General features: G+C 36.3%; 1 protein-coding gene across 1 annotated transcript in view; it reads right to left on the bottom strand.

Moving 5' to 3' along the window:
* AKAP6 (A-kinase anchoring protein 6) overlaps window positions 1–22439 on the bottom strand; it is a 391164-nt gene that overhangs the window by 49597 nt on the left and 319128 nt on the right. Inside the window, exon 11 of the mRNA XM_052659736.1 lies at window positions 4199–4414. Within this exon, the coding sequence (XP_052515696.1) occupies window positions 4199–4414 (216 nt within the window). The remainder of the gene's footprint in view (window positions 1–4198; window positions 4415–22439) is intronic.

Raw genomic sequence — 22439 nt, 5'->3', positions numbered from 1 at the left:
TGCCATCTCCTGTTTGACCACTTCCAATTTGCCTCAATTCATGGACCTAACATTCCAGGTTCCTATGCAATATTGCTCTTACAGCATCACCTCATGCCAAATAGATAGGGAAACAGTGGAAACAGTGACAGACTTTATTTTGGGGGGCTCCAAAATCACTGCAGATGGTGACTGCAGCCATGAAATTAAAAGACACTTGCTCCTTGGAAGAAAAGTTATGACTAACCTAGACAGCATACTAAAAAGCAGAGACATCATTTTGCCAGCAAAGGTCCCTCTAGTCAAAGGTATGGTTTTTCCAGTAGTCATGTATGGATGTGAGAGTTGGCCTATAAAGAAAGCTGAGCACTGAAGAACTGATGCTTTTGAACTGTGGTGGTGGAGAAGACTCTTGAGAGTTCCTTGGACTGCAAGGAGATCTAACCAGTCCATCCTAAAGGAGATCAGTCCTGAATATTCATTGGAAGGACTGATGTTAAAGCTTAAACCCCAATACTTTGTTCACCTGATGCAAAGAACTGACTCATTGGAAAAGACCCTGATGCTGGGAAAGATTGAAGGCAGAGGAGAAGGGGAAGACAGAAGATGAGCTGGTTGGATGGCATCACTGACTTGAGTAAGCTCTGGGAGTTGATGTTGTACAGGGAAACCTGGCATGCTGTAATCCATGGGGTTGCAAAGAGTCAGACACGACTGAGTGACTGAACTGAAGGCGTTATCTTCCCCTTGCTAAAGATTATTCTGACTGGATTTGTAAATTATTATAGATTATTCTGAGTAGATTTATACTGATATGGATTTGTATTGTTTTCATGGATTGTCTCATATATTTTAATTTGTATCTGTTATAGGAAGTGAAATTCAAACTGTTCAAATAATAAAAATCTTACTCCTCTATAATAAATACATCACAAATTCAGAACAATATTTTGGAAAATGGGATACTCTAAGGTAATACAGGCAGATGGTACTGTTGACCAAAATGTAAAGCCTTAATCATATAAAGAAGTCAAAGCAACAAAATTCAAGCTCTTTAGTTCATAAAGAAAAAAAGGAGATGATAAATAAAAACATACAATTTAAATGAAAATTAGTATTACAGTATAAAAAGTATACATGGAGATTATTTTTACAAGTAACACAAAATAATCCAAAGTAAGTCTGTGAAAAGAGCTTGAATGTAGAAAGAACAAAGTGGAGTTGGTCAAATAATTATGTAATTTCAAATCTCGATGATAAGTGAGAAAGATGCTTCTGAGTTTTGTCTGTTTTAACTCCCACTATTTAATAAAAGATCTCTTGCTTTCTTCCAGTTAAAAAGAGAGAGAGAACTGTTTACCTAGTTAGGAGAATTAGAGACGCTTACTTAATTGACATTTTTACTTTTATCTGAATTTTTCTGAATATTAAGGAAAGATTTTCCATATTTTGTCAATATTAACTCTAAACTTGAAGCCAGTAATTCTCTCAAGAGACCTAGCATTATTGTTCTTTGTATATTTGCATTAACTACATATTTTCTGGAAAAGGAAGAGGTCTTACTTACCTATCAATTTCTAACACTGATTATTATTGAGTATCACTTAAGAGAAAATTCACTTGTTTAACAAATTCTAGAGTACCTGTGAAGTCCTACACACTATGTGGGGTTTTTAGGAATGTAAAGGTGAGGAGAAACTGAAATGTGGCTGTTTTCTTCAGACTAGTGGAGAAGATCAACAGTAATTAAATTATCACACAAGTAGAAGTGACATGAAAAATGAGGAGTACTGGACAGACGATTAGGTGACATCTCTTTTACAAGCTATTTCCAAAGTGACTGATTAAGAAAATTCTACAATACAGAGACAGAGTTAGAGCCTCTAATTCTAAGTGCCAGAACCTAGCCTGCACTTTCAGAATGACTTCATTCAATACCTCATAGAGAATTTCCTTCAGAAATAACTTGAAGAAAAGAGAATACCATGGGGGACTTCACATTATATCTTAGAACCTGGAAAAACTGACCCTACCTTCAAGAACAAAGGTTAAAAGTCATCTGCTTGGTGATCTCATGAAAGTGAAATACTCAAATAGGAACATCATACTCAAAGCCATTTTTTTGAGAATAAGAACACTGAGACTTAATATAGTAACTCTAGACCAAATGCCAGAATGAAAGAAAATTATGAAATAGAAGAGTGTGTTCATTTATTTAGCAAATGTCTATTAAAATCTACTATATGCGGGTATGTCCCAGACCCTGGAAATACAGCACTGAACGTTCCTGTGCACAGTAGAGGATGGCAGAGGTGCAGCGATACAGGATGAAAAAGAAACAGACCACTTAGAGGCTTCTGAGTCTCTTCAAAGGCAGCCTCCACATGGGTGAAATACTTGTTTGCTCAACAAAGCAACCTGGACTCTTTACCCAACCAACAGAGATCAGAAAGAAGTCAGAAATAGTTCCAACATTTTGAGGTACATGGTATTCACTGCCTTGCTGACATTAGTGCCGCTTGCTACTCTTCTCTCCCTTTCTCGAGGGACTGTCCACTTGTTTAGCACAGAGGACCTTATTTGCTACCTCAGGATTCCAGAAAACCTACACATCCAGCATTCAACCTACAGAAAAGGGGAGATTTGGTCCACCTGTAATGTTTATCTTCCTCTCTGTAGTAGGTTGAGCCTCTAAAAAGCAGCCAATATTTCAAAGCTAAAGCTTACCTATACCACAGAAGTAGGATAAAAATGTCCACAGCTAGTCTGCAGAGGTCCACTCCTGCATCCCTGATCATATGATTTCAAGAAAATCTCCAAAGAAACAGTTCTGTCTCCTCCAAAGCAGCCTGAATGCTGCTAATGTTAGAGCTCTCCAGGGGCAATTGGTTTTTATGTAAACTTTATTATGGTCACTACTATGCTTAGATGTTTCAAACTATAGATAAAAAATAACCTCTTTTACAAAAAAAGGAAGAAAGAAAAGAAAGAACTCTAACAAATAGCTTCACAACAGATAGGTCATTTTAAGAAAAGACATCCAATTATATAGAATCTGATTGCTGGTAATAACCTGGACGTCTTAAGAAATTTAGCAACTTCAGCACAAAACAATTGAAGTGAACTATTAATGATAAAATCATCCCCTAGACTCAACGTAACTACAGTTGCAAAAAGAGTGAGAAGGCTTACTGATTCACTGTCCCTCCTGTTCCCAGTTCCCAATGACAAACACATCAGATAGCAAATATTAAGGCTTTGTTAAAATTAGAATTCATAGGAGAAGACTGTTTTTCAGTGGCAACATTGGATTCAGTGGCAATATTTGATTTTTCCATTTTGAATCTTGGACTCTGAAAACATAGAACTGATGATATAAATACACAAGAAAAAATTTCCATTGTATCTATATATGTATGTATCTGTGTATTTCACTTATGTAAGTCAAACATGAGAATTAGGCCTTGAACTAACACACACTAACTTCAAGGTCCTTTGGGGAATGCAATCTTTTCATCTATAAATCCTTTCCCTTAAGGATATGAAGGTTTTCTGGATAAGTGTGTATTTCATATTATAATAAAACAACTCTAGTTATATATTTTTTCTTCATCTAGCAATAGCCTGAGTTTACAGTCAATTTGGAAAATTCTAAAAGCAGTCCACACCTCTGCCTTGAGCACTGCATTAAAACTCTCAGAGGAAACTTGCTAGTTCTCAGCAATGCATCTCTATTTGAAGGAGCTCTAAGCAGGAACAATGGAGACTGTTTTACACATGGACAGTGTGAATTCCTATCGTGGAAAGAAAAGGCAAGTGGCATACTTTACTTCACTGCCTTGTCTGTAGAGCATACACACAGCTCTGTAAGCTCTGAGAGTGGTAAGCTGTCTCCTAGCAAAACCTTCATGGTGTATTGTATGATTAGCAATGTTGTTGGTGAAGGAATGATTGAAAGACTTTATGGCTTAGTTTGGTAAAGTTAAGTGAAGTCTCCATATGATTTCTCTAAAAGACAATGAGACTAAAATTCATCTTACTAGTAGGCAAGTGAATTTCTGTGTTATGATAAATGGAGTTTCTTTTAGAGGTTGGAGATAACTATTCCTTTAGTTAGCAAAACCACTGTTAAGAGGAACATATTTTCCAAGTCCTGAAAGAATGTTTTTCTGAGAAAAATGAGAGAGCATCATGATTTAAAAAAGAAACTATCACTCACAGATTCCTTTCCCATCTTCTTTTGCAGCCGTGTTTGCCACTGGACAGCTTGCATGACAATGGCTTCCCACCGTCTTTCAAGATTCACAATGATCAGCTGCATGGGCTGGTGGTCTGCGTTTAGGTTGCAGGTCTCCCGGTCATCCAGAAGATGTTGGCATAAACGCAGGATGGAGGCCACTCCGCGACGTCGCTGCTTGATTTCACGACAGAGGGACTGCAATGCAAAGAGGGACCGCTCCATGAGCATTTACAGGACAGAGTTCCCTTAAACATACAACAACCTCTTCCACCATAATTTTAAATTGTAGGGATATGCTCAACCACGAATAAATGGGACAATAAGGCCTCTGGGGTTACTTTTGGATTGCATATCTTCTACCTAAGTGATTTTTGCTTCATCTCATTCTTCTCCTCCTCTCCTCCTCTTTTTAAACTTATTTCTACATCTAAAATGTTGGGTCGGTCTTTGATACCTAGATGATTACCTTGATGAAATAAATCATTTAGGTCATATGAATTGATTGCCATGCTTTGCTTTAAGGTCATAGAAAACACAAAAGACAGAAAAGGCCTCCAAAATAAATGAGATATTTCCAAATTTTCTCCTAGATTCTCTGCAGCTAAAAGTTTACTTTTCTACAGACTGGAAATAAGTTAAATAAGATTGCAAAAAAACTGATATATAACAGCTAGTATTTGAAAAAATATGGTAAGCAACATTTCTCTTCCAAAACTTGATTAACAAAGCAATAATGTTTTGAAAACAGAAATTAGGATACAGGATGGTTATTGCATTATTTGTTAGTTGCTGTGTTTCTCTTAATAGACATTCACACTATTTAAGAAGGATATGCATGCATCAAAATAACATTTTGCCCCCAGAAGCATTTGTATTACTGCAGTGACCCTAAGCTGAATGATTCAAGCAAAATAGTGGGCAAACATGTCTTAAAATATTGTATCTTTTCTTTGCCTACGGATAGTGTGTAAGTGATATTCTAATTCAAAGCCTTCAGGAGAAATGATGATTATATCCACAAACATCACTGAATTACTAATCTCCCTCTACCGCTACAATTGGACTGTTCTAACAGTTAACAGATTGCTTATTAATCAACAAGGGTAAACAAGACAATGCAATTTAATTTAGTGCTAGAGTTTTAATGCCTGAAAGTATTTGTGCTTAAAATGTTAATCTAGATAAGGCTTCATTAGAAGAAGTCTTAAAATGATTAAGTGCGGTTCACTGAAATGTGCACAGAGTGGTAGTAGATCAGCAGGTGGACGTTTCATACAGATGTTCCATTTATTGATATAATACATGCTATAGCCATTTAAACGACCCTAACTCAGTAATAGCTGGAATTCTATTATTTCTGTAATGAGAGAACCCTGTACCTTTAATATTTCTGAATTTTAAATAAGGAGAATGACAAATTCCCACACCTCTATTTATAGCAAAATATGACCAGGAATTTTATTATCCAATTTATACCAGTACAGCATTTTCAGTTATGTTTCTTGAACTTAGCCTTATTTATTTTCCTAGGGTTCATTACTATTTTCCTTATATAACTGCTGATAGAACCACCAGGTCTGACAAATTTCTTTACTGACACTATTCATTAGCTCAATGCTGAATGGAGAGAAACTCCTACACAATCAAAGATAAAACTTAAAGAGTCTACCAAAGCAACAGGCATTGTTTCCATCTCCTCCTCCAATTCTGCTGACTTTCTCTTTTACATGCTTTCTCTCCTTCCCTCTATTTCACTCTCTCTCTCTCACACATACACACATACCCTTCAATTTGCTCTCTTGCTCTAGAACAACTGTTGAGCAAGTCAAACTATTAAGTCCACTTAATATCTGTCAATTTTTCGCCCAAAGTTCAACACTTCAAGATGACATCATAATATAGCCAACTGGGATTGCTTCAAAAGAGTTCTATGAATATATATATAGAAGATTTTACTTTTTGTTTGTGCTTGTCATTAATTTGTTAAAAAAGGGTGGGGGCTAGAAAATCAAAAGAGATGTTCCATGCTGCCAAATTGGATCTTGCAAAATTCGCTTTTAAGTTGCCTAAAATAATAACTGCATTTCTACAGCCAACAAAGAGTCCTGATGTTTCTTAGCTGAATGAGAATTTGCCAGGGATGGCAGTAAAGGGATGTGTGGTGTTAGTCAGCATAGCCGCATTAGGTGATATTTACAAAGCAGCCCAAACAGGCTTTATTCATCTCACAGGTGTTTTCAGAGTTCTGAAACAGACATGTGAGGTGGCTAGGGGAAATTTTCACAAAGCTGATTAGCCGTAACTTTTAATATGAATCTAGAATGTATCCAGTATTTAAGTATCCAGATGATCCTCACTCCACATCTGAACCCCAGTCAGTTGATGGGTTTTAAACCACATGTTAGGTGTTCTTAAAAATTGTTGACACTTAATATCAGACTTCTATGTCTCCATAATTCTGCAAATTTAAAAAATTTAAATATCCAAAGAACTCAGTGTATATTCTAGATTAATAATTTATCCTGTATGCACACTTCAGAAATAACACTACTTTAAAGAGGAGAGAGAGGACCACTGAGAATTTTACATGGAAACATATTTTTCAGTAATTTTTTACATCTAAGAGATATAATTGATAAAATTACATTCTTTTTACACAAATGTGTTTCCATGTCAACCATTAAAATATACATATTTATTTATAATCACAAACACATACTAAATAAAATCAGTGCATTTGCTGGCAATGTTTCTTAGTATCAGTAGAGTTCACATTATTTCTATGATAAACTATGTATAGAGAAATGTTAAATATAACTACATAGGAACAAAATGATTATTATAGCTATCTTTGGCTTACATTTTTAGAGAAAAGCACTTTTAAACAGAAACCCAAGCTAAGCAATCTAAGTAAGTCTCAGAAACAAGATGAACTCATCCCTGCCTCCAGACCTCCTCAAATGTGTATTGTACCTTGCATCTGCTAGGCATTATTTCAGGCATGGAGGCATCAAAAAAAGAGCAGGTTACTGTTCCCACTCTCAAGAACCGAAAGTCTACTGGAAATGGACTAAACAAATAAGTACGGTACCAAGAATGATACAGAGAGGTAAGTGCTAACAGAAGTTTGTGCAGGTTGCTGTCAGAGGAGCCATGAGATCAGGGAAACAATGTGAGCCAGACTGTCCACGTCGGGTAGTTGAGGTTACAAGGACAGAAGGCCCCGTAGCAAGCAGTCGGGGACACTGGGAGTACCAGGCATGTTGGAGAAAGGAGAGAATGGAGCCCCTGGAAAAGGAAGTGAAGAACGGAAAAATCTGGAAGGTTTTGTTACACGTACACGTGTATCTATTATTTTTCAAACTTTCTCCCATTTAGGTTGTTACATAATATTGAGCAAAGTTCCCTGGGTTATATAGTAAGCCTATGTTGGTTATCCATTCTAAATATCACAGTGTGTACATACATGTCAGTCCCAAACTCCTTAACTATCCCTTCCTCCCACCTTTCTTTCCTAGTAACCATGAGTTTGTTCTCTAAGTCTGGAAGTCTTTTTGCTGTACACCTGAAACTAACACAACACTGTTAATCAATTATATTTATAATCCAGTATAAAAAGTTAAAAATAAATTCTGGAGAAGATATGGAGAAAAGGGAACCCTCCTACATTGTTGGTGGGAATGTAAACTGGTGCAGGAACTGTGGAAAACAGTGTGGAAGTTGACCAAAAACCTAAAAATAGAATTAACATATGATCCAAAAATACCACTCCTGGGCACATATGCAGACAAACTCTAATCCAAAAGGGCACATGCCTTCCTAAGTTCATGCATGCATGCATGCGTGCTAAGTCACTTCAGTCGTGTCCAACTCTTTGCAATCCTATGGAGGGTAGCTCGCCAGTCTCCTGTTGATGGGATTCTCCAGGCAAGAATATGGGAGTGGGTTGCCATTCCCTTCCCTAGGGGATCTTCCTGATCCAGGGATTGAACTCACATCTCCTGTTCTGCACTGTAAGTGGATTCTTTACTACTGAGCCACCAGAGAAGCCCTAGGTTCTACTCACAATAGCCAAGACATGGAAACAATCTAAATGTCCATTCACAGATGAATGGACAAAATGATGTGGTACATATCTACAGTGGAATATTATTCAGTCATAAAAAATAATGAAATAATGCCCTTTGCAGTAACATGGATACAACCAGAGATTATCATACTAAGTGACATAAGTCAGAAAGAGAAAGACAAATATAATTATTCATCTATTTCACTTATAGATAAGTGAAATATTTATTTCACTGATATGTGGAATCTAAAATATGATATAAATGAACCTATCTATGAAACAGACTCATAGACATAGGGAACAGATTGGTGGCTGCCAAGGGGAGTGGGTAGGGGAGGGATGGAGGGGGAGGTTATGGTTAGCAGATTTAAGTTATTATACATGGAATGGATAAACAACAGTTATATTACATAGCACAGAGAACTATATTCAGTATCCTATGTTAAACCATAATGGAAAATAATGTTTTAAAAAGATGTATATATATGTATATATATATACACATAAATATATAACTGAATCACTTTGCTATACAGCAGATTAATGCAATATTGTAAATCAACTATACTTTAAAGTTTACCATTTTAATTTACAAAAAGAAAAATTTGGAAGATTTTTCATTATTGCCAGGTTTGAAGCATTGTCCTTGATATCCAATGAGATCATGTTGGTTCCTAAGCATAATCATATTGCCTTCTCAGAAAAGTAGAAAGGGAAGAAGTGGGAAAGAGAATATAAATATAAAGAAGGAGAATAATCAAGATGTCCAAGAGAAAAAGATTCCAAACACCTTTATATTTAGTTATCATTATTATTTGGTAACCTTTAGTCATTTTTTTCCTAAAGAGCTACCTTTGTTAATATGGAGGTCATTGTCTTAGTATCACTTCAGAATCTTATTGTTGGAATATAGTTTGGTGTGATACTTTTAAGTCTCTAATGACCTACTTTATTTGCTTATTTTACATTTCCACTCAGTTTCTTCATGTTACTTTAAAAGTGGATTTGCTATCAAAGTTGAGAAGCACATAAGCAAAAATCAAAATTCCTAAGTTGTTTTTTCCTTTACAGTTCACCAACCCTTTAAACATATCTTCTTGGACATGTTACAAGAGCGCTGTCGACAGATTGATGGTATTTGTTTTACACTTACAAACTTGCAATATGATTTTCAATCCACTAATGGTGGTACAAAGGGGTGTTTTGGTTTATCTGGGGATTTTCTCCTCTCCTGACCTGCTCTATGAGTTTCTTTGATAGCTGAAACTACTCATATTATGGAGCCAAACGTGATGTTGGTGTAGTTTTATTAACTGAAATAATAAATCAATTATTTTTTAAATTGTTATTGAATGGCTAAAAAAATTAATGAATCAATCAATGAATATATCTTTTCAGCCAGTGATAACTTTATATTATTCATATTTGCTTGATAATCTCCAGAAGTTTAATATAATTAAGAATGCTAATTGTTTGAATACTATATTTTGGGATTTTATACCTTTTGGTTATTTTTGTCAAGTAAGTAATTTACCAACTAATGACTAACATGTTTGGCATTGAGCTAAATTAAATAGAAGCTTTGTTCTGAGAGAGTTTACATAGTAATAAAAACCTTGATGACTGTTTGGCAGGTACAAGGCATCATAATGTTAATACCTATAGCCAACGTATGAGAAGAATGTACAGCAGATGCAAAAAATGAGAGGCTATGATGGTACCTCTGCTGCTGCTGCTGCTGCTAAGTCGCTTGAGTCATGTCCAATTCTGTGCGACCCCAGAGACAGCAGCCCACCAGGCTCCCCCGTCCCTGGGATTCTCCAGGCAAGAACACTGGAGTGGGTTGCCATTTCCTTCTCCAATGCGTGAAAGTGAAAAGTGAAAATGAAGTCGCTCAGTCATGTCCAACTCTTCGCAACCCCATGGACTGTAGCCTACCAGGCTCCTCCGTCCATGGGATTTTCCAGGCAAGAGTACTGGAGTGGGGTGCCAATGCCTTCTCCGATGGTACCTCTATGATTCTCCAAAAGATGCTTTTGGCTTGTTGGTTTGGAATCATCATTTGGAGGCAAGTTGGGAAAGATCACATGAATGATACTTCTTGTAGAAGTAAACATTTATTGGGTGTCATGTGTCAAACACCATACTTTTCATTACAGGATTGGTACTGGTGGATAAGAGGCCAATAATATGATGTGGTACCTGATCTTAAGGGCTCATAAACTGGCTGTAAAGAGAAGACTCTTGGCTACTCACGATAAGAGATATTAATGCAACACAAAGGTTTTTGATAAGACCTAACCCATCAAGATATTGTAGGTTTTTAAATGAGGTAAGTGAGGTAAATGTACCTTGTGAACAGTGAGGCTGTGACCCAAACATAACATGGAGTTGATATACATACTAAATTATGGGCACTGGCTTTGAAGATGAGAAAGATCATTACCAGCTAAAGTAGATAGTTGCTAGGTTTCTCCTCTTAGTAGCATTTTCTTAGTTATTTTTCACTAATTTCCAATACTAATGACAAATCTTTTGTATATTTCTGTATGCTATGCATTTTCTTAGGTATTTCATATGTATCAACTCATTTAATTCTCAAAATAGCACTCTGAGATCACATGAATGATATCGGCTTCTTGAAGAGGGTCTGAGACATACATTACTGTCATCTACCTATTTTATAAATGAGATGATGGAGACACGAAGAGGTTAAGTATCTGACCAGTGATGACACAGTTAAAAAGTAGCAAATGATTTTAACCCATGCAGTCTAAATCAAGAGCCAATCCATGAAACTATACCACACTGCCTTTCATAAGAGAGCTGAAGAAGCTTGCAAAATTTTGACATTTTCAGACCATCTCTGCCCCTGAGTCCTAATTAGAAGTGGTTGCAGCCATAAACTGACTGCCGATGAGAGGACCAACATCTTGGTTCATATACCTGTCAGGGGTTTATCTTATACCCATTCCTAATCCTGCAAATACAGTAAGAATCAGTAAACTATACAATTCTTAAGCCCAGGGAAGTTAAATAGCAGAGGTAGAAAAATACAAATTAATTCATTGAACAAATATTTAATAAACACATATTATAATGGGCACTGTTCTCAGTGGTTGAGATACATCAGTGAACAAAACATAGTCAAAACGTTCTGCCCTCAAGAACCTCATATTTTAGCAGACAGTGGGAGCTAATCTCTTTTCTGAGAAAAAGATGTAAATTATATAAATAATAAAGAAGAGATTTAACAAAAGTGAGAAACATTCATTAGGCAAACGATTAGCAAAGTTTCCAGCAAGGGGTCAGGAGATATTTTGATCCTGCCAGCTCCATTCTTGAGACAATTATGTGCTTAACTATACCTACTGTATAATGTATGCTGCAAATAAGAATTTCCAACCTAGAATTGTAAAGGAGTAATTTTTCAAAACAGAAAAAAAACACCCCAAGTGAGGTATGAATGATGACTTGAATATTTAAAGAAAATATGGACAAAAGACATCTTCATATTTTAACTGATTTCGAACTTAAAAGACATCAGCCAATACAGGAACTCAGCTCAGTCACAAACTCTGGGACTTGATCTATATTGAAGCTAAATATTCTATAAGCATGCAGTGAAGTGCAAAAAATAGCAATTGAAAAATGACATGATTAAATGGCATGACATGCAATCATTTGCTCTCAATTATATCAATGTATCTTCTTCATTTCTAGGAGTCAGGCAGAAATATTGTTTTTTAAATGCCTCTATTAAATTGGTCACCAATAATAAAATAGATGAGAGTCCTAATAAGCTCATTTACATACCATACATCATACACTACAAAACTATTCTCTCCAAACAGTTTTACTCATAGATTTGTCTCCTGGTTGTCATGCGTCTTTGCTACATTAGCAGATTTTAAAAGCATAATACTGCCTTCAGGACCATTTGTAGAAAAACATTTGTGAAACTTTTCTAGTTAACCCTTGGCTGGGTCCTTATTGCTAATTATGGAAAAGGTATTGATATAATATCTTGGCTGTCACATTTTATTATGATGACAGTAGAAGCAGAATCTAGGTCTGACATTTTGGAAATACCATCTAATTGCAAGTCAGAAACAGAGAATGACAGTTTTAAGTAGATTAGAACTTCTTGCAAAATAACAAACTGGTTTATTTAATGTAAAAGCTAGATTTTTAAAATAGCATTAAAGCCCCCTGAATTGATTCACCAAGCACATCTCTATCAGCTTCTTGAAGAGGGTCTGGGATGTGTGCCAAAATAGTTTTAAAATTGCACATGACAGTATAAGTCTAGATTCTAATGCTAAATGATTTCTTTTAGTCATTTAAAATCAAAGTATTTTCAGTGAACACTTTCATTTGTAAGAAAAACCATCTCCCCTCTGTTCATCTAGGCTTCAGATAAGTGAAATGCCATCTTTACCGCCATGGCCTAATTAGCCTGACCTTTGACCTAGAAAAAGATCTTGTTCTTGTAATCTAGAATCCTCACCAATCAAGATGAATCATTAAGGGCCACCATGACTATTACTACTAAAAATTCTTAGACACCCTTTGATGAATGGTGTCATCGAAGGAAAAACCATTCTTTTAACACACTCATATTTATGTTTTAATGTTTTATACCTTCATCTGTTTAAAAAATATTAATTCTATTTGGAAAGGAGTATTTCTCTTTCTCTCAGCTACTTTTTAACTGTGGACCAAACTTAATAAGCATTCTAAAAAAGAAGACTCTGTTATTCCATGAAAGCTATTGCTAGCCCTGTGTGGCATTCTTTAATTTCTTTGTGACTTACCCTAAACTGTGTTAAGTACTTTTAAATATGTTTGTTTTTAAGAATCAAGCTCAGTGGTCATGTGCTTAGTTCATATTCACATGTAATTAGTAATATGTTATATACTTACTTTTCTAAATTAAAAATACTATTAAAATTCTAGACATATAGCACAATATGAAGATTAAGTTACTCTAAAGAAAACTGTAATAGCTTACGGATTGCTTGTGTCATTACTGAAATGCTGGTATCTATTACAGAGTCCCTCTGGAATAAAGAATGCACTTTTGGCAATAATCTCCTAAAAACATGTCTGTTATTGTTAAGATGCTAAACTAGTTGCAATTATAGAAAGGTAACTTCTAGCAATAAGAGGGAAGGGGTGCTGGATATAAATGCAACTTAGCCATTATACTATAAATACCTTTTCTGAAAATCCTACAGTCACTCTTTTCATAAGTAGATAAGGCATTAATTGCCGTTTATTTTTACATTATTATATTTTGAAATCTTTTTACAATGCCCACTGTGCTTTTTATCTCTTACTGATTCCATGGGAAGTATTTTAAAATAATTCTGGAGAACAGATGAAGGTGATTTTCTTCTTGGGTTATTTATGGGTCCCAACTATCTGAACTCATCTGTGAGTTCAGGTAAAAGAAGAATTATCATTAAAAAAACCACACCTGGAGAATGAAGCACCATTCAGAAGGAAAGCCAGAGAGCACAGGAGCAAAGATGACACATACAGAATTCCCAGGGATAGTGTGGATCATAGAGAAGACAGATCACTGGACTAATTAATTTCACAAATCAGTCAACTCTGCTGTGTGATGCTTTTCTAATGCTCTTACCCATACACAGTTGACTATTCCTTACCCGTCTTCTCCACCAAATCCTATTTTTTCAGACTTATCTCTGGCTAACTTACTTGTATTTCCTATGAAGCCACTCCTGGAACTCATCACAAAACTCAGTGTTACTTGAAGTATAACAGCTAGGAACTTGTATTTTAGGGAAGTATTACTACTATTCAAGAATCCTACAGATGGGAAGTAAATGAATTCGAGAACTCTAAGGACCCAACAGGAGTGCAGGAAGAAAGTTAGGCTATGGGGAATAACACCACTAAAAAAGTGGAAAATGATACTAGGGACAAAAGTCAACATTAGAAAGACCTTCCTGTTTTTTCATTTATACCTTCCTGACCTGGAAGAGGCTGAGGTATAGCCAGCTCTATAAACTTCATATTTCTGATTTTATTTTCATAGCACCTAAAATAAATAGGATGCTTTCCTGTGGGCTTGGACCATTGGGAATTTGCTTCTTAGCTCTTTCCTTTGCGTTTGTGGAGGAAGCCCAAGGCAACTCGACTCCTTTTTCACCGGCTTTCAGTATTCCCAGATGTGCAGTAATACTAACCACACTCCCAGGGTCGTTCAGAAGTTTAACTAATATATAATGGCAAAACACTCTTCAACTGCTATATGAAGTAGTAGAGAGATGCTGACTAAATATTAGCCAACTGGTAAATTGCTATAATGATTACTTAGCTCAAAGCAATATTCCACAACCTTATGGGAAGGAAATGTAATAAGAACTTCATTCTTTAAACACTCCCATAGCTCAAACAAAGCAGAGGTCCAGGAGAAATTTTTGAGAGCAGTTTCTTGAACAAAGCTAATTTTCCTTTTAGAAGAATATGTTTTCTTTTTCTGAGAAAAGACACCACATCCTTGTCTTGCTTGCTCCCCCAAACAAGATTAAATACATTGGGGGATAGTTTTCTCATTAATCTCCTTCATCTGTCAGCAACGCAGAACACAAGTGATCTAAGCATAAATGTGTTTTCGTGGAACGTTTGAGAGGCAACTTGGATTGAGGGGGAAAAGAAACAACTTACAGTCTTCTCATACAATAACTAGTTATGTGATCTTGAGTAAACGATAGAACTTTTATGTGCCCTCAATACCCTATCTCTAAAATGCAATGATTCTTTAGTGTTTACCATCTTCTAGTATCTGGTTATTATATAACTTTGTTCTGAGACAGGAAGTTTCATATGGTAGTCCTTTAAAAAATAATAAAACATTGAATATCTCAATTCAGTTGCAAGAGGACTCTCATCTTTGCTGATGAACTTTTAGGGATGATAGAATATTAGTTTCATTTAGTCTGTATCATTCTTACTCATTTTCCTCTTTACTGGCCTGCACTGTGGGCAATGGCTTTAATTGGACAAGTGGGTTGTTGCAATCATTTGCACAAATCATCCTTACTTGGTCTCAAGATTTTCCTCATGTCTCCGTCATGTTCTAACATCTTCAAAGTCTAACTCCAAATATTTTCATAGTGAGAACCACATGCTTAAGCAAAGTACACAAGACTGTAAATTTAACTGCCAGTGTTGCTTTTGTAAAACTGTGAAGTCTGTTCTACCAGAGTTTATATTATAGTTGAATGGATCTATTGGTTCTCTTGCTGGTAGTCTTGGCTGACAGATAAAGAAGTGAATTGGTTTTCAAACATCTCTCCAGGCTCTAAAGGACATTTCTCCTGTCATGACTGAGCAGCAACAAAGAGGGGCATTTTTTAGAAAATGAGGAGAGCATAGGACAAGGAGGAGCCAGCATAGGATAATAAGAGGAGCCTATTATCCTGTGCATCTCAAATGAGCTTCTAACATCAGACCTGTCTACCTGGTTTTACTTACCTTGATGACATTAAGCTGAAAAAGAGAGAAAAATATCCTTGGGGAAGAAAATATTATATTTTAAATGTATAGGGTATAAGCAAGGATTTATCAATAATTTGGAGTGTCAAGAAAATTAAAAGAGATGTTAGGCCATCTTTTTGCCAGATAGGAATAATGATTTATGCCTCCACTCTATCTTAGAGAGGTTTGGGGAGGATTAATGAGTTAATGCGTGTAAGGCTCCTTAAGCTCCTCATATGGAGGTAAAACACAAACACAAGGGGAAAAATGATAGCAAACTCCATACTGAGTTGAACTCCTGAGAATAAGGCCCCTGGAAATGAGAAGACGTTGCAGGTCAAGATGGTTAGTCTCTGAGTTCCAATGCCAGAAGGGCCTTGGTTTGTTGTCATACTTATTTGTAATACTGTTTAAAACAGTACTTCATAGTATTAGTGTTTCTACATTTCCTGCCAATCACAATGTTCGTTGTGATGATCATTTTTAATTTCTATTCATCGAATGAGATGGGTTTACCCTATTTTATAGATGAATAATTAAGATGTGAAAATTACAAAGGCATCAGTGATGACTCATAAAATCATCAACTTTGTATTATTGGACTATGGCCTGGATTAGGATTTAGGAGATACGGGCTGCCATCTGGCTCTGGTTGTGTGGTCTTGGGTGAACTATTTAATTTACCAGAGGTTGAGCTAGCCAAATGACCTCAAATACCATCTTGTGATGAAATTCTACAATCTGCTAAGTACTTCTTTAGTATCTAGCAACCCTAAAGCAATGTCTGTGTTACTGTGAAGGGCATGTAAAAAAACAAAAACTTGAAGATAGTTCCTACTCCTGGATGGACCTAGAAATTATCATACTAAGTGAAGAAAGCCAGACAGAGAAAGACAAATATCATATGATATCACTTATATGTAGAATCTATAAAAATGATAAAAATGAACTTATTTACTAAACAGAAATAGACTCACAGACAGAAAACAATCTTATAGCTACCAAAGGGGGATGTATAAATTAGCAGTTTGGGATTAACAGATACAGACTACTATATATAAAATACATAACCAATGAGAATTCACTGTATGGCCCAGGGAATGATACTCAGTATTTCATAATAAACTATAGGAGAAACTATCCATCTACAACTGAATCCCTTTGTTGTATACCCAAAACTAGAGTAGCATTGTAAATCATTTCAATAAAAATTGTTTTAAAAGTTCCTACTCTTAACAAGTTTATACACTTAAAACAACAATGAAATATCATCACACACCTATTAGAATGCCCAAAATTTGGAATACATAACACCAAATGCTGATGAGGTTATGGAGAAACAGGAGCTCTCATTCATTGCTGGTATGAATGCAAAATGGTACCAACACTTTGGGAGACATTTTGGGAGTTTCTTACAAAACTTACTACCATATGATTACCATATGATTACACTCTTACCAGATGGTCCAGCAATCACACTCCTTGGTAGTTACCCCAAAGGAGTTGAAAAGTTCTATTCCCACAATAAACTGCACATGGATATTTATACCAGCTTTATTTATAACTACAGAAATTTGGAAACAACCAAGATGTAATTTAGTAGATGAATTAATTAATAAACTGCGGTACCTCCAGACAATAGAATCTTAATCAGTGCCAAAAAGAAATGACTTATTAAGCCATGAAAAGACATGGAGAAATCTTTAATGCATATCATTAAGTGACAAATGCTAATCTGAAAGGGCTACATACTATGATAGAACTATGATATTTTGGAAAAGGCAAAAGTATGAGGAATGAAAAGACCAAGGGTTTCCTGAGGTTGGGGTGGGGAATGGGGGATGAGGAATGAATAGGCAAAATATAGAGGATTTTTAAGGCAGAGAAATTACTCAGGATGTTGATGGACATGTCATTATACATTTATCCAGACCCACAAAATGTACAACATAACTGTAACATAAACTCTTGACTCTAGGTTTATGATGTGTCAGGGTAGGCTCACCAGTATATACAGAACAGGACATCAAAAAGGAGGGAACTAAACATATAGATCTTCCCTGGTGGCTCAGTTGGTAAAGAATCTGCCTATGATGCAAGAGACCTGGGTTCAATCCCTGGGTCAGGAAGATCGCCTGGAGAAGGAAATGGCAACCCATTCCAGTATTCTTGTTTGGTATATCCCATGGACAGAGGAGCCTGATGGGCTACGGTCTATGGGGTCACCAAGAGCTGGACACGACTTAGTGACTAAACCACCAAAGTGAAAGTGAGTGTTTGACTCTTTACGACCCCATGGACTGAATTCTCTAGGCCAGAATACTGGAGTGGGTAAGCCTTTCCCTTCTTCAGGGATCTTCCCAATCCAGAGATCAAACCCAGGTTTCCCACATTGCAGGCAGATTCTTTACCAGCTGAGCCACAAGTGAAACCACCAAACATATAAAGAAACAATGATAATCAAATAGTAGGAAAACTTTCCTGATCTAAAGCAGAATTTAATTTTTCAAAATCAAGTAGGACTCACCAAGCTCTCAGAAGAAGAGATAAACACTTTATCACATACAAGCGAAAAACGAAGTTACTATGTGGCCACAAAAATTAGACTTCACCTTTACCACCACAAATGCCAAAAGAATCATTAGCAGTTTTGATGGCAAAAGATTACACAACCCATAACAAAATTTTTAACTCAGCCAAGCTATTGTTTGTATGTGAGGTCAAGAAAAATACATTTTCAGACATGCAATGGTTTGGGGGAATATACCAAGAATGCACTTTTTCTATAAAAATTATTAGAAGACAATCCAAGAATCAGTATTAAGAATAATTTTTTTCAATAAAAAACTATGGTATAAAAAAATTGAGGTTGACCAATAAAAAAATTTGTGTAAAGAATTAATTCTGAAATATTGTTCATATTCTTATAAAATAAATGCAAATGCCAAAAGAAGTTACTGAAAGTACGAGAATGAATATAGTTATATTAATAGTACTATCTGCACCAGTACTTTACTGACATATTTCTTTCTACTTTTAAATCAATAAGACATGTTACCTGTGCCAGCATCCTGACTGAAATTCATAACAAGGAAGATGTTTACCTTTACATTTTATGCAGTATCTCTACTCAAATTATAAAGACACTATAATGTTAGAAAGAAAATGGGTACGAAGGGACAACAACCATGGTGACAAAGGTAACAACATTGCAACTTGGGTTTAAAAGATGCTTCTGTCCTTCTGAGGTAGCATTTTCAATGACACAAACATGAATCCTGGTATATAAAGTTAATTATAAACCAGTAATTTTACGCCAAAGCCAAAGTATTGTTTAGAAGAATTAAATGGCATCTGCCATTGAATAAATTTAATGATAGAAAAAAGATGGCTAGTGCAGAATCACAGAATGCTACAGCTGAAGAGAATTTTTTTCATTCAAGAGCCCAAATTTACAAATAAAAAATATTAGACAAGGAGAAGAGAAATTAGTTGCTGAGATTATACAGTTGAAAATCCTAGATTGTAATACTGCCAACTAACAGAACCTGGTGAGGATATTCAATGAATACCATTGATTAGTTAAATTATAAAAGAATGATATGGAAAATTATTGAAAGATGGTTGACAATTTAACATGAACATTGGGGAAAAAAAGAAGTTTTGTTTGTTTCCTTAAATGAAAGTCTAATTGTGTATGTGGGGGTATGTGTGTATCTGTAGACCAATGATCTGTGAGAAATATGATGAAGCTATAAAGGGGTATTTACAAGAGAGTCAGGGAGACAGAAAGTAGAGAAGAAAATGCCCTCCAAGAATCCTTACCTTGCACAAAACCTGTAAAGTAGCCCAGTGTGGAGACCCACCTTTGATAATCTGGGATCTAGTTTTCTGCACCCTAGAAAAGCTGTCCAGTCCATAGATCAGAGCACAAACTTCAGAGGTCTGCTGACTACCTCCTTTTTTTCCTCTAGTCTTGAGAGGAAAACAACTTTCTTGTGACCTTCCTTACCTACACAGTAATAGATAAATGATGCAACTAATAGATAATTCAGTTCCTAACGATCATACAACTAATACTGAAGTAATTGAAACCCATGGAAATGTCTCCATCTACTATTTACCACTTATGTTATCCACTGTATATACATATACTGTTTTAAAATAAGTGCCTTTTAAGAAGGGCAAGTTTATGCTATAGTTATTATAATGTTGGTAGCTAATATGTATTGAGTTCCCATCAGGCAGGCTCTATTTTAAAGAATTTTCATATATATTATATCATTTAATACTCATAGCCACTCTATGAGATTAGGTGTTATTACTTTATTACTATGCCTATTTTAAAGATAAGAATCCTGGGGCTTTAAGAAAAATCATGGATTAGAAATAGGTAGGAACAGGATAAACTCAAGCATCTTGAACTTTAGGCTTCTACACTGCAATGGATCAAATTCACTGCTTCAACCTAATCTACATGAAGGGCAATTCTACAATTGTGTACTCCCAGTTTCTTCCTAATTTGAGTTTATTTACAACTAAAATAATATTTAAGTAATGTTAAGGCTGTATATTGTCACCCTGCTTATTTAACTTAGATTCAGAGTACATCATGAGAAATGCTGGGCTGGAGGAAGCACAGGCTGGAATCAAGATTGCTGGGAGAAATATCAATAACCTCAGATATGCAGATGACACCACCCTTATGGCAGAAAGTGAAGAAGAACTACAGAGCCTCTTAATGAAAGTGAAATAGGAGCGTGAAAAAGTTGGCTAAAAGCCCAACATTCAGAAAACTAAGATCATGGCATCTGGTCCCATCACTTCATGGGAAATAGATGGGGAAACAGTGGAAACAGTGGCTGACTTTATTTTTGGGGCTCCAAAATCACTGCAGATAGTGATTGCAGCCATGAAATTAAAAGATGCTTACTCCTTGGAAGGAAAGTTATGACCAACCTAGACAGCACATCGGAGAAGGCAATGGCAACCCACTCCAGTACTCTTGCCTGGAAAATCCCATGGACGGAGGAGCCTGGTAGGCTGCAGTCCATGGGGTCGCAAAGAGTCAGACACGACTGAGCGACTTCACTTTCACTTTTCATTTTCATGCATTGCAGCAGGAATGGCAACCCACTCCAGTGTTCTTGCCTGGAGAATCCCAGGGATGGGGGAGCCTGGTGGGCTGCCATCTATGGGGTCGCACAGAGTCAGACATGACTGAAGCGACTTAGCAGCAGCAGCAGACAGCATATTAAAACACAGCTGGAGCCGATTATACAGAGTGAAGTAAGCCAGAAAGAAAAACACCAATACAGTATACTAACACATATATATGGAATTTAGAAAGATGGTAACAATAACCCTGTATGCGAGATGGCAAAAGAGACACAGATGTATCGAACAGTCTTTTGGACTCTGTGGGAGAGGGAGAGGGTGGAATGATTTGGGAGAATGGCACTGAAACATGTATAATATCATATAAGAAATGAATCACCAGTCTAGGTTTGATGCAGGATACAGGATGCTTCGGGCTGGTGCACTGGGATGACCCAGACAGATGGTAGGAGGAACGAGGTGGGAGGGGGGTTCAGGATTGGCAACACGTGTACACCCATGGCAGATTCATGTTGATGTATGGCAAAACCAATACAATATTGTAAAGTAAAATAATAATAATAATAATAAAATTATATTTAAAAAGAACAACAACAAAAAAAAGACGGAAAGTTTATCTTTCCAAACTTCTCAGAGGCAAAAATGTTATAGATCCACGCTTACTTGATTTCCCATCTGCCTTTTATTATCAGCTACTTGGTTAATTATGGTCATCTGAAGAATATATCATTTAGATGGTTTTCCTAGTTACAATCTTTTTACTAACAAATAAATGAAACTGCCTGGATTTCACAAGGAAAATCAACCAGTTGATATTTACTGGGTGAAGGTTTTAAAGAAAAATAAACCTTTAAAACAATGAAAAAGATAAAAAAATAAAAAGCAGAGACATTACTTTGTCTACAAAGGTCCGTCTAGTCAAGGCTATGGTTTTTCCAGTGGTCATGTATGGATGTGAGAGTTGGACTGTGAAGAAGGCTGAGCGCCGAAGAATTGATGCTTTTGAACTGTGGTGTTGGAGAAGACTCTTGAGAGTCCCTGGGACTGCAAGAAGATCCCACCAGTCCATCCTAAAGGAGCCCAGTCCTGGGTGTTCATTGGAAGGACTGATGTTGAAGCTGAAACTCCAATACTTTGGCCATCTGATGCAAAGAGCTGACTCATTTGAAAACACCCTGATGCTGGGAAAGATTGAGGGCAGGAGGAGAAGGGGACAACAGAGGATGAGATGGTTAGATGGCATCACCAACTCGATGGACATGAGTTTGGGTGAACTCCGGGAGTTGGTGACGGACAGGGAGGCCTGGTGTGCTCTCGTTCATGGGGTCGCAGAGTTGGATACGACTTAGCAACTGAACTGAAGAAATCAAGTAAGAACAGAAATATTCATCACTGTGGTTTCAGAGCCTAAAGACAGTTATTTGTGGTTTTCTAGGCAGCGATAAAGTAAGGACAGGTGACATACCTGTCATCTTTCTAGATTACCATCTCAGCCTTTGTGTGTGTTAGTCACTCAGTTAT

This window comes from Budorcas taxicolor, chromosome 21 (genome assembly GCF_023091745.1).
Source record: "Budorcas taxicolor isolate Tak-1 chromosome 21, Takin1.1, whole genome shotgun sequence".
Classification (NCBI taxonomy): domain Eukaryota; kingdom Metazoa; phylum Chordata; class Mammalia; order Artiodactyla; family Bovidae; genus Budorcas; species Budorcas taxicolor.
The sequence above is the reverse complement of the archived record's forward strand: the minus strand, read 5'-3'. Positions and strand labels throughout refer to the sequence as shown.